The following is a 16,175-nucleotide window of genomic DNA, read 5'->3' as shown; positions in this document are numbered from 1 at the left end:
CCGGGCACCCCAAAGGATAAGCACAGACCCCCCGCTACCCGCCCGCTCTCCCCACCTGCACGGCCGCGCCGAGCTCGTCTCCTCTCCAAAGTCCCGCGGCGCTGCTCGGGCTGCGGGCAGAACACGACAGAGTTCGGTCGGTTCGGGCAGCCCACCCTGCAGGAGCCCCGTTCCTCCCCAGCTGCTCTTACCTGACGGAGGGGTGGTCGCCGTCCGCGAGAGGCTGCGCGCCGGCACCTCGCGGAGACCAAGCTGCAAAGCAAAAGCACCGTGTTAGTAGCTGCAGGACAGCCCCGTCGTATCACTCCTACCTGAGCTGGGTGCTCACCCGTCGGCAGCCCGGCGCACAGCAGCGCCCCAAGGAGCAGCCTGACCTCCATGCGGGCGAGCAGCAGTGATACCAAGGAACCACAACCCCTGCACCGACCGTTAACTAAACCCACCCCACCTTCCCAGGTGCAGCGGCTGGGGGTATATTGCCGCCTCCGCCCCCACCCCGAACACCGCCCCCCATCGCGCAGCGAAGCTCCCTAAGCCGTGCCGGCCTGTCACGTGTGGGTCCTTTATCTTCTGCACGCGGGGGACACGCACAGCGCTTCAGCTGCTCGCAGATCCTCGACAGCAGCGGGGCTGCGTGTTCGTGCTCTGTGCTGTAACGCCAGTGAGGTTGGGCCTTCCTCTAATGCTGCTGGGCATAGAGAGGGTGTACGTCGTCAGTGCCTCACAAGCTGAGCATCGCTCTGCTTGCTGAAGCAGCCGACAGAACTCGGTTGACCGCAGGAGTCATGCAGGAGCAGAATGCAGCTGACTTGTAGTGATTATTTCTGCAGCTTCTCACAGCTGCACACTCAGTCCTGAATTTAGAGCTCTCTGTACTATTTTCTTTAGTTTTTTATTGTGTTTTTTATTTTCTTTAAGTTGCTGCTCTTTCTACCTCCCCTATTCTCTTTTTCTTCCCACTTTCCCTCTTCCTCTCTCTGTTGCCTTTTTTGTTGTTGTTGTTGTTGGTTCTGTGCTTTTCTCTCTCCCATCTGCTGCTGCCTTTCCTCCAGTCATTCTTCAGGTGCACGTATCCTATAACAGCAGCTTTAGAAGCTGCCCACACCGGGTGAGAAGCTGCCTCTGATGAAAAGGGGCCTTTTCTGCCTGCTTTGGGAAGTCTGTTAACAGAAAGTCATTAAAAAGGTCTCTTTTCTGCCTTTGTAATTTGTCCCCGAGGATTGTATTTCTTGCTGCAACAAGCATTTCATTTCTAATGAAATGATGGAAAACCAGTGATGTTTTCACTGAGGATTCTGTTATCTCCTGTAAAAGTTAACGGGGAGGCTGTGTATGAGATGAAAGGAAGAGACAAAAATATACTTTTCTAAATAACCTCAGAGTTTAGCACTTGTTTTCTGCCCGCAGCATGGAGCCCCGCTCCTCTGAGCACACCACACTCTTGGCTTTGGTGTGCTTTCTCTGTTCCAGACCATGCTAATGGAAGCGGAGAGTACATCAAAAGCAACAGGAGTCAGTTTGCACAACAAGCATTTGAATGCATTTCTTTGCCTCTCAAATGGGCTTGCCCACTTTATTCATTTTTCCTGAAGGCCGTGTTTAAAGATAATAACTGGAATGAACTTGAATCTGATTTAGGTGTAATTTGATTTCCCAACATGAAGGATTTCATTACCAAAACTGATAAGAAGTCAAAATCATACCATCTTTTATTCTGGTCTATTTGAAGTAATGGATGATTCAGAACCGTCTCATAAGTTTTCCGATTATTAAGTTCACTGTTTCGGAACACAGGACTTTACAGAAATAGATCCTTCATCAGCTGAAAATTAGGTTTAAAAAGTTGCTTTCTTTCAAATACACATAACTTTCAGCTGACGAAAGGTCCTCTCATAGTGACTGATAGACAACATTGACACAGAGTTCAGTGTAAAACTGAAGGATGAGTACAAAGTAAGGAATGCCCTTTAAATTTGTGCATCTCCTTCCTACTAATAGGAAATGCTTTTGCAAATACAAAACTTTATGTTACTTATGCAGGGATGAAGTTGTTTCCCAGGGTGTGAAATGCTCGGTTAGAACAGCTTTTCAGCCCCGTGTGGTATCGCAGCTTACCACAGGCAGCAGACAAGTGATTTATCTCTTTGTTGTACTACTAAGAGAAGTTTGTTCTCTGAAAGCTGTGTGGTTGTACACAGGTTTGCAGTGCACTCCTTTTTCTTGTTCCTGACACTGAAATGCTCCTATACGGCAAAGCTATCTTCTCAAAGGGGCAGGAGCATTTCCAAGGGAGCTGGAGTCACTTAGCACTGCAATAACATCAGAGATTTGTTATACGGTTTGTATTTGGCTACTTGGATTTTTAAATTATTTTTATCATGTCTTTCTTTGCATTCTGGCAGGTTCCTGTTGTCAAGGAAGCTTCCAGTAAATAACATTCCCTATGGAGCTAGGGAGGTAAAACTCATTCTGCTGTGAGTCTCAGGGACATGGGGAAGCTGCTTCCCTACACTTCTGCTAGTCTTCATTGTAAAAGACTTTATTATCAGGTACTAGATCAGGGAAAGGAGGAGGAGCAGGAGCCCAGGACAAAATAACCTACAAGAGATTAGTGTGAAAGAAGTTCCCTTTCAGGTGCTTTGTGCTTGACTCCTATCCAGTCGCTCACTGTCAATTCATGCTACAGGTTTAACCAGTGGTGTTTATTTTCATGAGAAAGACTGGTGGCAATGAAATCAGACTTGAACACCCAACTATATCACACTCATACAGTTTAATATATACACACATACATATATGCGTGTGTATATATATATAACTCACTGAAACAAATTCGCCTCCCACCCCTTTAAGGTGCTAGCATGCTTTACGTTTTATATTTTCCACTTTGCTTAAAAAACAGAGATAGAGGCACACCTGCCTACCAGGACCAGGGAGGTGGCTGGGTCTGAGCTCCTGCTGCGTGAGAACGGGCTGTAAATTCATCCCGCAGACAGCAGGTCTATGAGAGCCGAGGGAGCAGCCTGCAGAGGGGGGGTGTCTTTTTTCTCTTTTCTCTCTTTCGCTTTCTTTTGGTTTGCCCTAAAGCAGCCGTCCTATCTGCTCACACACAGGTACCGCTTATAGCGGCCGGCACCGAGAGCTGGGGAGGGCGCGCCTCCCACCCCGCCGGGGCGCGGCCTTGAAAGCGCAGCCGCTTCGCGCAGCGTCCGCACCCCGCGTAGCAGCGCAGCATGGAGCGCCGGGTCGCCCGCGAGTTCCGGCACAAGGTAGGGAAAGTGGGGGCTCGGGGTACGGCTGCTCCCTGCGGGCTATAGGGGAGGCGAAGCGCCGCGCTAGGGCACGGCTCTGGGCTGTGCGCTGCCCGTGGGCCGGGTGAGCGGAGGGATAGAGCGAGCTCGGCTTTGGTGCGCGAATGGGACGGAAGCGCGAGTGATAGCCTGCTATGGGAGGGTTGCTGAAGTGTGAGGGAGTGGAAAAAGAAGCAAGTAAGCAAACAAACAAAGCTACCAGCAGCAAAAACCATTCCTTAAAGCATGAGCGTTGTTACAGTGAGCGCTTTGTCTTTCATAAAATCATATCCAAAGCGTAGCACCAAGTCCGGTTTGAGGAACGCAAAGGTGCAGGTGCTGAAGTCCAGGCACGCAGTTCTGCACGGCTGTCTCTGCGCAGGAGTTCAGTTCCTCAGCGCTTGGGAGAGCAATTGTGTGTGTGCAGCCATGTGCAAAGGCAGTTGATGCATGGAGAGGCTCCCTCTGCCTGGCACATCATGTATCGTGTACCTATCAAATAAGCCCTCAGCGGAGCCTGAAATTGCTTGAGTGAAGTAAACCCGAAAGGAAAGGAGGAGAAAAGCGATTTACATATTTAGGAGGGTTTTGTTTTTCGTAGCAGTGAGTGCTGGCTTTGTTTGCTTTCCTGGGGTGTGGAGTTTCTTTGAGCCGAGTAACGATGGCTGAATGTGCAGCGAGTTCTTTCTGTTTTGCTATCTATTACTTTGTAACCCGGCAGTGGGTTGTACAAGGTATCTCTAAGGGCTCAGGTTGCTGGGCGGATGGCTGCCATTCTGAACTTTAAACCCTCTTCCACCTCACGCTTTTTACTGCTGCTGCAATTATTCATAAACTATCCCAGTCCCACCCCAGTAGCATAAGAAAAGCTTATTTTCAGCATATGCTGGTGCAAGTACGTAGAGTGCGTGCAAGTGAAAACTCTTTCTCTGAGTAAGATGATACCGGAACGCTTCTTTAAATTGGTTTGTATTACCCTGCTGCAGTGGCTTCTGTGGGGATTTTGATGTCTTGACTACTTTTTTCCTTTGTCAAAATGAGGAAAATGATGACCTATGTACCCCTCAGATATTTGCCACTTTCATTTTTTCTCCGCAGTAATCTTAATCAATCCTCACTATTGATGAAGCACTAATACAAATTTTATATGTAAATTTACTGGCCCGTTTTTCAGTTTTCCTTAATAGCTTTCAAAGGCCTCCAAACTCACACAGAACTTGGTATTGTTGTGCAAAAGCTGACTGATGGGGTTGCTGCTGCTGCAGCAGCCTCACTGTAGTCTGAATCTGTTTCACACCAAAAAAGTGCTTATTTTAAACAGTGAGGATGCATTTTTCGCTTTAAGACTCTGGAGAACCAATTTACTTTTAAGTCGATTCTGCCTGGTTGTAAAAGGGCAGCAGATGCTACGCAGATCGCTTTGCTGTCTTATGTTTCAAGTTAAATGGTGCATATATTGAAGCTCATTCAGGAAGCTGAATCAGAGTATCCATTTCTAAATATTCACTTTGACTTACAGAACCTTTATGTAGGGTTTCTGAAAGGCACGCTGGAACGTGTTTACATCAGTTGTGCTTTCTGTTTTAATCTCAGGTGTTACCTCTTCAGATAAATGTCTGTTGAATGCTTCTTTGTTTTTTGTTTTTTCCTAAAGCCTGCTAGTATGCTGTGAGTCCAATGATAGCACTGCTTTGACAGAATTGGTTGCATTGAAGAGAGATTATAAGTCTGTCTTTTACAAGGTTAGATGCAGGCATGTCTTGGCCATGGTTGGTATCTTTGCAGACAAGTTTACCTTGTCCATGCATGTATACTTGTGTAACACTGAGTATGAGATCCTCTGCACTCCTCATACAAAGTATCTTTTCATGTGTGAAAATAAACTTTATCTGTTATCTCTCCAACACAGAGATGCATTGGGTGAACTCTTCTTATAATCTTTTAATGTCAGTTCATTTCTAAAAGAAACAGTGTAGTTGAACCAGAAGCTCTGGTCCTTGAGCAGAAATCGACAGAAGTTTTATAGGAGTTTAACTTAAGAAAAATAAGTAGAATGGACGCTTCTTGGCTTGAAAGCTGTGGAATCACCTGTCCCATGCCTTCAAAACTAACTTTTATTGAAAAATAAAGAGATACTAGAATATTTCATTTGTACAAGTTGTGACACCATTGATTTCTTCTTAAATATGCAGAGGGATGATCTTTAACAGATTTATGAAGCTGGAGTCAGCTGATAGAAGCTGTTGATGGCCCTAGGTAAACTGCATGTCTACAGTAGGACTGTTCAGAGGAGCTCATAATTTAGGAAAATGGTAAGAGGCAGATGGCTGCAATGAAGTGGAACAGAAGGCAGAAAGAGAAGCATTAGAGAGATGTGGCTTTCTGAATGTCTAAATACTCACTTGAGTGGTGCCTTTTGTCAAGGGATGAGGGTGTTGATGCTGTTGGTGGAGAAGTGTAGGGGCCAAAGAAAGTGGTTAAAGGCTGAATGGTCTCTGAGAAGGGAATGTTAGAATGGTCCATCATAAGGGTGGGGAAATATGTCCACCAGCCAGAGTAGCTGGAGAAATTTTCTCTGTTGGAGAAAAATGTGCTAATGTTACTAGTTGGTTTCCAAGCCAGTAGTAAAGATGATGATGGTTTTGGCCTTTGCTGTGTAGTGCAAGCAACAGAAAATTACCTAAAAAATTACCTCCTGTTGGACTTGGAGAGCTGAGGGAGACAAAGGGAACATGAGTCACATATTTTGTTTAGAATATAATGTAAAGCACTGCAAACTTAGAAAGCAATGGCCTTTCTTTAACTATGCAAATTGGCCCTCAGTCTACATGTCACAGTAATATTAGCCTTAAGGTCAGATGTAAATTGTTTTTTTAAATATTAAGCTTCTTTAAATGTAAAACTGTTGCTCTGTGGCCTCTCACTGGAAGGTCCCACCAACATCACAGAGGGTAAGTTGAATTCCTCATATGAGAATTCTAGTTTGTTGTTGGTATATATACATACATATGTAAAGAGAGAGTGCTTTATTTTACTATAAGCATTTGAGAACAGGCGCTGTAATGTGACACTGGTTTAAGTAAACGTTCTATTACAGGGGGAGGAAAGAATAACTGGCAAGTTCTGCCAGTTAAGAGCTGTAGCTGAGAGGAAAGGTAGTGCAGCAGTTTATGTAATGTTACAAATGAGGTACTGCCTGAAATCAGTGGACTGAAACCACAGAACAGAGATTATAATTATCTCAGAGGAATGTTTTAATCTGTGACAGCATGTGCTATATTAATGAATGGCCAAAAAGGTTTCTGAAAACATTTATTCAACAGTACAGCGATTATCAGGTAAGACTGATATTCCGTTCTTTTAGAAGTATTGCATGGCCAGGAGGACTTCAATATTTACTATTTTGTCTAACTGTTGCAACAATAAATTATTAAAAGTCTTGTCAATTTCACATTTTCAAGGATACCTTGTTACAAAAACGTGTTTATTTAAACAACGACAAAAAAAATCCTTTCCTTGCTAAAATCTTTTATCTGCGAGTTAAGAATTTATTGAAAATGCGTACATTCAACTTTTGTGGCTGCTTAATCAGATTTACAGTAACATCCTTGGATTTTCAGGTTAATCTGCTGATTGACAATGAAGCGGAGAAGGATTACCTGTACGATGTGCTGCGGATGTACCACCAGTAAGAAGTAGCTTTATATATGTTTATGTAGAACTTAGCTAATGTTTTGAACTTAAGACTTTAAGAGGCCTATCCAGAAGTTACAGTAGAAGTAGTAATTTTTTATGCTTTTTAATGAAATATTACCCTACTATAATGTAGCCTGCAGACATTAAAGGAGCATTTCTTTGTCACTCTTTAAGTGACTTTGACTTTATGACTTGGCTGTTTTGGAAATGAGTTTGGTTGATTTGAGGTGGACGGTGGCAGGGAAATGCCTGGATGACAGAACAGCTCTTCAGAGACAGGCAGGGAATGTTTATCGAATTGACTATTTCCAAATGATGCTTGTTTCTTTACAACAGAGATTTCGGTTGAGTTTGTTTTTTAAAGATTTTTGCATACTGCTCAGCTTAAGACTTACTTTTAACTGCTTTACCCAAAAGCTGAAAAAAGCTTAGGGTAGGAATCTGGCTTGTGTAACAACTCTGAGTTATTATGCTATAATGGAAATAAATTGTAAGGTGATAGGTGGGTCACCGTTCTTTTGCTGAACTGATTTAAACTGCGGTTTCTTTGGACCTGTGTCACTGCAGATGAGATCGGCATCTCATCCATTGTTTCTCAAAGAGGATGAGGAAGTATTTTCCACTCATTACAGATGAGTGGCTCTGATAGACATTGTTTCCATTCATACCTTAATAGCATCTAAGCTGTGTGAAATGCAGACGTTTCGATCAGATGTTTGAATGGAGCTATAGTTTTTGGTGTATTCAGCTGCATATCTGATTCAGTTTCACTTAGGTCTGCCTAATTGCTTCTCCATTCATAAAGCCTGCTGTTTGGAAAGCAGGTTGAATCAGTAGCTCTTAATTATTTAAAATCTTCTTCCAGTTATAGAACTAACAAAGTGTAGAGCATAACTGCTCCTCAGTTTCCAAAATTGCAATGGCTTGAGAGGAATTTCCAGTATCTCTATGAACATATATTGATGAAGTATCAATTAAATAAAAATCCTTTATGGAGTATTCCAAGGAGAAATGCACACAATTGTTGTTGGACAAAACACATTTTTCACAAAAAAGAAGATAAGTAAAAACACTTCAAAATGAAAGCTGTGTAATATGTGTGCCTGATCTGTATTTTCAGTGCAAATGCCTTGAAAATATTTTATGCCAGGAAGAGTAAATTATAAGAAAAGGAACGGCCAGTACTACTATAGACCAAATTTAAGTGGATGTATAAATTTTCTTTAAGGAGCTTTTTTGATTACGTATGTCATCTATAGAAATTATGTATGTGAACTTTAAAGATAAAAACAATGGATAGGAGAATTCAGTTATTTTGAAGGAGGCATTCTTCCTCTTTGCTTACAGAAAGTTTGCTATTTCCGAGGATTTTTTTGCTTTGGTCAAATGAAGATTTCTATAAATAACGTTCTTAGTAGGCTGAAGGGGCACACCAGTATTGAAGCCACATAAACAGCAAGGTATTTAGTAGTGCTTTGTGTTGATGACCTCTGCCTCTTTTCTCACTGTGCTTTGGTAGATCTATGAACCTCCCAGTGCTTGTGGGTGACCTAAAACTCGTGATAAATGAACCAAGCAGGCTGCCTCTGTTTGATGCTATCCGCCCACTTATTCCATTAAAACACCAGGTGGAGTATGATCAACTTACACCCAAAAGATCAAGGTAAGAGAATGAAGAACAATGTAACTAACTCCAGATAAAATACTAACAAGAAATATTGACCGAGTTTTAAGATAACTGGTATTGTTCTTTGAGTTCTTCTATGCAGAGCTGGGCACATTTGCTGCTTTAAACTTTGCTGTGTTTTGTAGAAAAGCTGAGCTGCCTGAAAGTTTTTTTCAAAGTAGCTTAATGCAGTAAAAGTAGGGTGTGGAGTCCAAAAGTTCTTCTCTATTGAAATAAACTTTTCTCATTTTTCCTGCATTTAATAAATACAAACAAAAAATCTTGTTGCTCTAACACCCTGGAAGCACTGACAGCTTCAGTGATTGCAGTGATTTTATTATGGGAACAACTTCATTGTTTTAATAAATATACATTGAAGTTTTGCTCTTTTTCCATGCCTGAATGCTCTAAGAGGAAAATAATGCACAGCTTTGATATGAAATGCCATTACTAGGAAGAGTTATGCAGCTGGGCAGTCAGGTATCTTCCACTGTTTCAGAAAACTGAAGGAAGTGAGATTGGATCGTTTGCATCCTGAAGGACTCGGAATAAGTGTGAGAGGTGGAGCAGAATTTGGCTGTGGCCTCTTTATCTCCCAGTTAGTTAAAGGAGGACAAGCAGACAATGTTGGACTTCAGGTAAGACAGTTATATCCCTTAGTACTGTGCTGTAAAATGCTTTCTCTGTTACAGAAGTAGGCGTTAAGAAATGTTTTTTCATCTTTAGAAATTGCAGTTGCTAGGTGCTCTTAGTCTCTCCTAACAAGATACGTAAAATAATTATGTTGATGTCATAGCAAATACCATTGGTGAATGCAGTTATTCAAGTTGTTCTCTTCATCAGTTTTATTTAATTGTAGATTATAAAACTGTTTTTCATCTTAGAGGAGAGGTGTGATTGTTTTGGAATATAAAAGTGCTTTCTGGAGTTTATACTTCATTACTTGCATTAATTAAATGTAAGCAGATAGAGAAGATATTTTGTTCTAACTTTACCAAATTCTCTCTAAATGTAGAACAGCACATAAATATTAAGAACGTTAATTCCATGCTGTCCTGATACAATTTATGTAATGAGGTGTTTATTTGAACTGCTTGCATAAATTGTATTGTGGTGGTGGGTTTCCCAGTGAAAACACAGAAAAGAGATGCCCCCATTTTAGTCATTGTAAGTATCCCATGTACTGCACAGAAATGCTTTTCCAGTGATTAAATTCTAGGTATGTGAAACCTAACAGTGTTGGAAAAAAAAAAAAAGAAAAAAAAAAAAAGGTATAGAAACACTTGTTTTCCTAATTGAGTACTTCTGAGTAGCGTGTTTGAGGTTATGGGTTGGTTGGTTTTTTGGTTGGTTTTGGTTTTGTGGTTTTTTTTTTTGTTGTTGTTGTTTTTGTTTTTTGGCTTTGTGGTGTTTTTGTATTTGTTCTTAGTTGTTTTTCTAATGTGTCATTTCTTGTTCACACTCAGTGAAGAGAGAGGTGAGCAGTTGCTGTGGCAGTTGTCTACATAAATCTTTCTGTAGCTGATAAGAATATTGAAGGTCTGTTTCTGAGTAGCACAGTTGATAAGCCTGGCTAATTTCAATTTGTGGAGTGTGAATTAGTCTTTGGAAGTGTTGATGTTTACAGTTTATGTTTAATACTAGTTCAAAATGCATTAATTATCGTAATTCAGTGCAGTGTTCAATTAGGCTGTGTTTTGTTGGTGTGCTTCATTTTAGCCCTTGATGACGTGGCTTTTACATTTAGAGTTCCATGTTCATGTGCTACACTGAGAGCTTTCTAAAACATACATATGTGTTTCCTTATACACTCATGCTCTTTGGCGCATTTACAGATATGTATATCCCATTCAAAAGTTCAGAGTCAACACTGAATTTTTCCCATCTTTTGGCAGTGTTCTTAGAATATGACCACCTTTCTGGGTGCTCTTAGGAGTTCCTTTTTTGGAACAAAACCACATATTCAGGGAACGCATCCTCAAAAATTCTGAGTTAATCTATCATCAAGAGGGTGGCACTGGACACCATCAGTGTAGGGTGTAATGTCAGTAGCCAACTCCTAAACATGGGAGGAGGTACCTGTGGGTCATCCAGAAAGGGACACTGATGCAATGATATTCCTGGATTGTAGCGAGTTTGGTAGTGAGACTCCAGTTGCATCTTTACTTTATTGATGGTTGGGGAACAAAAAACACCCAAAGACTAGTCATTTATATTGGTTTTTTTTTTTTAAAGCATCTCCTGGAGAATGCTTGAGGGCATTAGTGGTACTGAGCAGTAAAAGATTTAATAGCCACTGTCTTCAACTGTCATGGTAGTACGTTCCCTTCAATGCTTTCTTGCAGTTTTGGTTCTCATTTGTTTCAGATTAATGTTTGGGCATGATAAGTAGTAATGGTGAATGGGATTGCACAGGACTTTTTGGCTGTTGTTACAAGTTGTACTACAACTTAGAGCTTTGCTAGAGTTGAACAGATGTAACAGGGGCAATGAGCGCAAAAATATCCTTCAGACTGTGAACTTGTTAGGGTTAGATTATATATATTAATAGCCGGTGCATCACAGCTAAACTACCTGATTTTCATTTCCTGATATGGGCTGTTAAAGATCACCTTCAGGTGCCTTCATAATAGGTGGCTCTAGACACTTTCTAAAGCCATCTGAGTGGCAGGAGTTGACAGGCAGCCCATTGTTCTAAATTGCTGTCTCGCAGTAAAGCCAACTGCTACTGAAATTTCATCCACTTGTTTTATTTAACTAAATCTCTACACATTTTCTACCCAAAAAAATGCTGTTTGAGAAAGATATAATGATCTTCTGTTACAACATCAGTCTATTATAGGGCTTTTTTAAAAAACAAACTAGTTAATTTTGCAAATGTTTCTTCTTGAAGTCATTTCCAAGCTACACGAAAATGGCAGAATAATCAGGAAATTTTCCTAAGGCATTTGACCTTTCTTTTTAACTAAATTTTCTCAAGAAAGCTGAGTGCTCAGTCCTTTCATGAAGAAATATTTTTTTTCCTCTGCTTTCTCAGATATTTATATCTGTGAGGATTCTGTTGAATACAATGAGATTAGATGGATCTGAATGATGAAAGTAGAAGTAGTATACGAAATGAGAAGTTTGTAACAATGGTGTTATTGTGTAAAAGCCATTCAATTTCCTGTAAGCACTAAATATTATATTTCTCATGTTAAAAGTTGGAAATAAAGGGCATTTCACTTGGGAAAAGTCAGGTTTGCAGCTTTGGGTTTGAAAGTTTGACATCTCCTTGTTTGTAGAGAAACAGTAATATACAAAGACAGGAGAGTTACTGTTCTACTCTGCTCAGCTGTGCAGACTTTTATCTTTACTGCTTCTGATTGAGACATTTGGTATGGAATAATACTGGTATACTGGTAGAAGAGTAACAAGATGTATGAGAATAAATATGAATTAATTGAGTATGTGGACACTTTTTTCCTTCTTCTTCTTTTTTTTTTTTTTTTTTTTTTTTTTCCCCAGACGAAGCAATTCAAATGTTGTAACAAGAAGTGATGTGTTACATTCCTATGATGTCTCCCTTTAGTCTCAGCCTAGACTGGCATTGTTCTAAAGCATCATCAGTTTTCACTGATGATGATGGAACTGTTTTTAGGACAAGTTAAGTGTAGCAAGCTTCAGAAATGAAATGACAACATAGTAAAAATAAGTGGTGAAAATATCTACGTGGGAAAAATTCATTTCTTTATGGGAAGAGAAAAGAAAATACTCTCTTGGCTACACTTATAGTTTTGTGTCTGCCTGTTAGGAAGATGATATAATGCTAACAGATACGACCAGCTTACTGAGTAACAACCGCTTCTGGACAACACTTATTTCTGAAATGTAGATTCCTTTATGTGTCCCATCACTGCAATTGGTCACATTAAATTTGGCTTCTTCCCTAAGGAAGATTTACTTTTCTTAGGTTTGTCTTTTTGTTTTTATGTAGACCAAGGCTCCATGATCTGTAGTATTCTGCTTGGCTTGGAAGTGGGGAGTGAAGGACAGATCCTGAATTGTTCTTAAAAATAGATATATTTAAAAACAACAGCAACAACAAAAGCCACCAACAAAAAGGTGTAAGGTGAACTAAACTGGTAAGGTAGAACAACTGAAATCAATATTATATATTTGAGGTAAATTATTTTTACACAAATTATATTTTTGTATTTTTTAAAGTGAATAATCCAGAGAGCCCAGAGTAAGGAAGGGATGAGGCTTTGTAGGTGCTTTCTTACTGGGGTACTCAGCCAGCCTTCCTTTAAAAACTGGAGTCACTCACTTTCTTGTTGCTTCCTAGCATGAGCAGCAGAATCCTTAATACACTTGAAAGTCTGTGATTTGTAGAGACTGTTAAGTCTCTCTGTGCACAAAGCCACAAGAGTCTGAGTTTACTCACAGCTAATTTTCTTTTTGGCAGTACAATCATGTTGCTGATGCTGGGCTGCACAGGGCCCTGGGCAGCTTCGTCTGGTGGGTGGCAACCTGTCCGTTGCAGGGTGCTAGTACTGGATGATCATTAAAGTCCGTTCCAGTACAATCCATTCTGTAATTATATGATTCTGATTGTATGATCTTGAGTGTCCAGCAGGTGGTGCAGCAGTTCCACCGGCTGTGGCAATGTCATGTTGCACTTCTGCAAAATGTTTTCTAATTCAGAAGAGTCATAGATTGCTTCTTGTTTATTTTTTCCTCCTACAGAAAATACCTTGCTTCAAGGGGTACTTTGGTACAGTGGGCACGTTTGTAGTATTTTGTATACTACTATGCATCATTTCCCAGAAAAAGCAGAAAAGTTTGGGAAAGAGTTGAAGAAGTAGTGTGGTTTTTGTTTTTTAGTTTTTTTTTCCTTTGTTCCACTTGAACAGAGCACAGTTGGAAAATATTATATTTATTCCATATGAGTAAGAGTAGAGGTGGTGGATGATGGCATATCCTGTCAACTAGGTAGTAACATACAACCTTAAGTAGGTAGCGTCACTTCCCTGATTCCTTTGTAAGCTGCCTTGCTAAGGGGAAGTTGGAGACTTCCAATCAAGCTGTCAAAAAAACCTGACAAATATACGTATGGATGTGAATTAAAGGAGAGGAGGCCTTTTAAAATGAAAGCTTTGCAGTTGTGCTGTGTCATTTTATCACTAAATAAATATGAGCTACCAATACAGCTAATTCTGGTTTTACTTGAGCTTTCTTCAACTGAATGTGCCTTGGGAATAACCTTATTTTCCTGCTGCTATTCAGGTTGCTTGTTCTGGTTCTGTTCTGTAGCTGATTATGCTCTCTGTCATCCATGTAGCCTAAATATGTATTGCATGCATGCAGAGTAGCCTTGGGAATAAATGAATGATTTGTCTTCTGTTTGGTGAGAGCATTCTTGTATGGTTTTGTTCCAAGTTTCCCACTAATTTTTTTTTCATGTTACAACAAGAGAGTTGTGACAACAGTGTGACAGTACCATCCCCTCAGCCACAGTATATAAAAAACAATGGGTTGCTGCTGTGAGACACAAGAGCATGTCAGATTAATAACATACTGTTTTGTAACTAGTGTACAGAATCCAAGAAGGCTTGAGCTACTATAGCCAAGAATAAACTTCCCTTATGCTAGTGTATGACTCTTTTAACCAATGAGGTATTGCATCTGAAATTGAGCTAAATTCAGTAAAATAATGTATTATTCTGAATCTAGAATCAGACAAGTGGATCATGTTTTATGTCCTAATGACCAAAGTAGTTGAAAAGGTATCTCAGAGAACATGTGATCAAAACTAATATAACCTATTAAAACATAAAGTCAATCCTATCTAGAGTTTACTTGAAATTCCTAAAGTCTGGAACAGAATACTATCAAACTTCTGCATTGTAATTATTGCAGATTACATCATTTCTTAGAAACTTATACTTTAATTCACATTTTCCTTTTATGTTTCATTTTTTAGGTTGGGGATGAGATAGTTCGTATAAATGGATATTCCATCTCATCATGCACACACGAGGAAGTGATAAACCTCATTCGCACAAAGAAAATAGTGTCCATAAAAGTGAGACGTAAGTGGCATTAAAAATCACCTCTATCACTGAAAGCTGTTGTAAATAGATAGGTAGAAAATGTTACTTAACACAGCATTTCTCTTTTTCAGATGTTGGAATGATACCAGTCAAAAGGTAATAGTGTTTACTTTTCACACAGCCTTTACAATACTCAAGGTATCACTTCTATTTTCTGTATGTTTGATAATTTGTGCCATGCACAACTATCTCTCTAGATAGTTAAAATGGCGTGTCTAGTGTGATGAACAGACAGATATCTTGTTACATGGGTCTGATTCATTATATAGTTGCTTACTTAAATGTACAAATTTTGATTTATTTGTTAGTAGTCGATGCTTCCTGAAAATTTTATTCTCCACACATCCTGCTTAATGGAGAGCTTTACTACTTCTGCATGTATATGACATTTGAGAAATACTGTAGAGCTTAGAAAAATCAAACTATTGTTCTCATCCAATTTGTTGTTAAAAATTTGACACTGTAAGTGGAATGTTTGACAAATGTTGTTGATGAAATGTGTGTCTCTGCATAGCAATTCATATAAACTGTTCAAGATTTTATGATAATTTTCCTTTCTATTCTTAGAGTTTCTCATTATTGTTTCAGTTGAAGAGGATTACTCAGTTTTAAATTTGGCCAGCTTTACTCACTGAAGTAACTGAATACTTTACTAGACTTATATAATTTTATGCTTGTTTGATGCTCTATTTAAATAGCTGAACAAAGCATACAAGTTATAGTGAACAGTATCCTAAGGAACTAGTGGATGCAAAACAGAATGCCTCATTTCAAAACAGCTTTTTGAACACATTCATATTCTTTTTTTCACTGTCATCTTTAAGCATTTTTTTTTCCTTTCAGTTCAGCAGATGAACCCCTTAAATGGCAATATGTGGACCAATTTGTGTCAGATTCTGGGGTAAGGGATCAATGAGGCAGTTTTCTGTGAAGTCTGTAATTGTTCTGAACTGTTTTCTCCTTCAAGCTTATCACAGAGGTCTTTGTATTTATTTTTTTAGGTGCAGTATATTATTACACATGTTTGGGGGAAAAACATCTTTTGTGATATGAAATGATTCTAGAATTACTAGATAAGCAAAGGGCCCGAAACAACTGTAATAACTTTTACTTGCTGATTGGTACCTTGCTTTGTTTGACCAGGCCATTATTTAACTGTATAAATCTTAAACAAATGTTTTGATCTATCTTTACTATTCCTCCACCAATATAACAACATGAATGCAAGTGAGTTGTATCCATGAAGAAAAAGACCACAATTATCTAATTTGTCTTTCAGGAAGAAAAATTTTGTTGAGTAGTGAGCATTATCAAGTCTTCTTCTAGCTTTTTTGTTAGGGAACATCTAAATTACTGTTTTGCCGTATCACTTTCCTCTAATTTTCCTTCATTCTTTTCTGGAGATAAAGCTGTATTATTGGAACAGTT

General features: G+C 39.6%; 2 protein-coding genes across 24 annotated transcripts in view; one reads left to right on the top strand and one right to left on the bottom strand.

The window, feature by feature from the left end:
* Positions 1-454, bottom strand: part of OTOG (otogelin) — an 85,901-nt gene extending 85,447 nt beyond the window's left edge. For all 5 annotated transcript variants that reach the window (XR_014947077.1, XR_014947078.1, XM_032445043.2 and 2 more), the window contains exons 1-3: positions 329-454; positions 192-252; positions 56-110 (exon numbers count right to left, since the gene is read on the bottom strand). Coding sequence is in view for 3 of the 5 variants with exons in the window: in XM_032445043.2 (XP_032300934.1) it covers positions 56-110; positions 192-252; positions 329-380 (168 nt within the window). In the remaining 2 variants the exon portion in view is untranslated. The remainder of the gene's footprint in view (positions 1-55; positions 111-191; positions 253-328) is intronic.
* Positions 455-3,183: 2,729 nt separating this feature from the next.
* Positions 3,184-16,175, top strand: part of USH1C (USH1 protein network component harmonin) — a 42,465-nt gene continuing 29,473 nt past the window's right edge. For 6 of the 19 annotated variants that reach the window (XM_085548591.1, XM_085548597.1, XM_015864139.3 and 3 more), the window contains exons 1-7: positions 3,184-3,269; positions 6,911-6,978; positions 8,506-8,649; positions 9,152-9,290; positions 14,618-14,726; positions 14,819-14,843; positions 15,591-15,648. In XM_085548591.1, coding sequence (XP_085404717.1) covers positions 3,234-3,269; positions 6,911-6,978; positions 8,506-8,649; positions 9,152-9,290; positions 14,618-14,726; positions 14,819-14,843; positions 15,591-15,648 — 579 coding nt within the window. In that variant the 5' untranslated portion in view covers positions 3,184-3,233. Of the gene's footprint in view, positions 3,270-6,420; positions 6,629-6,910; positions 6,979-8,505; positions 8,650-9,151; positions 9,291-14,617; positions 14,727-14,818; positions 14,844-15,590; positions 15,649-16,175 lie in introns of those variants that run through there. The other 13 variants (XM_085548596.1, XM_085548594.1, XM_085548595.1 and 10 more) reach the window with 4 other exon arrangements.

Source organism: Coturnix japonica, chromosome 5 (assembly GCF_054131305.1).
Source record: "Coturnix japonica strain WE chromosome 5, WE-NBRP24, whole genome shotgun sequence".
NCBI classification, from domain to species: domain Eukaryota; kingdom Metazoa; phylum Chordata; class Aves; order Galliformes; family Phasianidae; genus Coturnix; species Coturnix japonica.
Note: the sequence above shows the minus strand (reverse complement) of the source record. Positions and strands in the feature narration are given on the sequence as shown.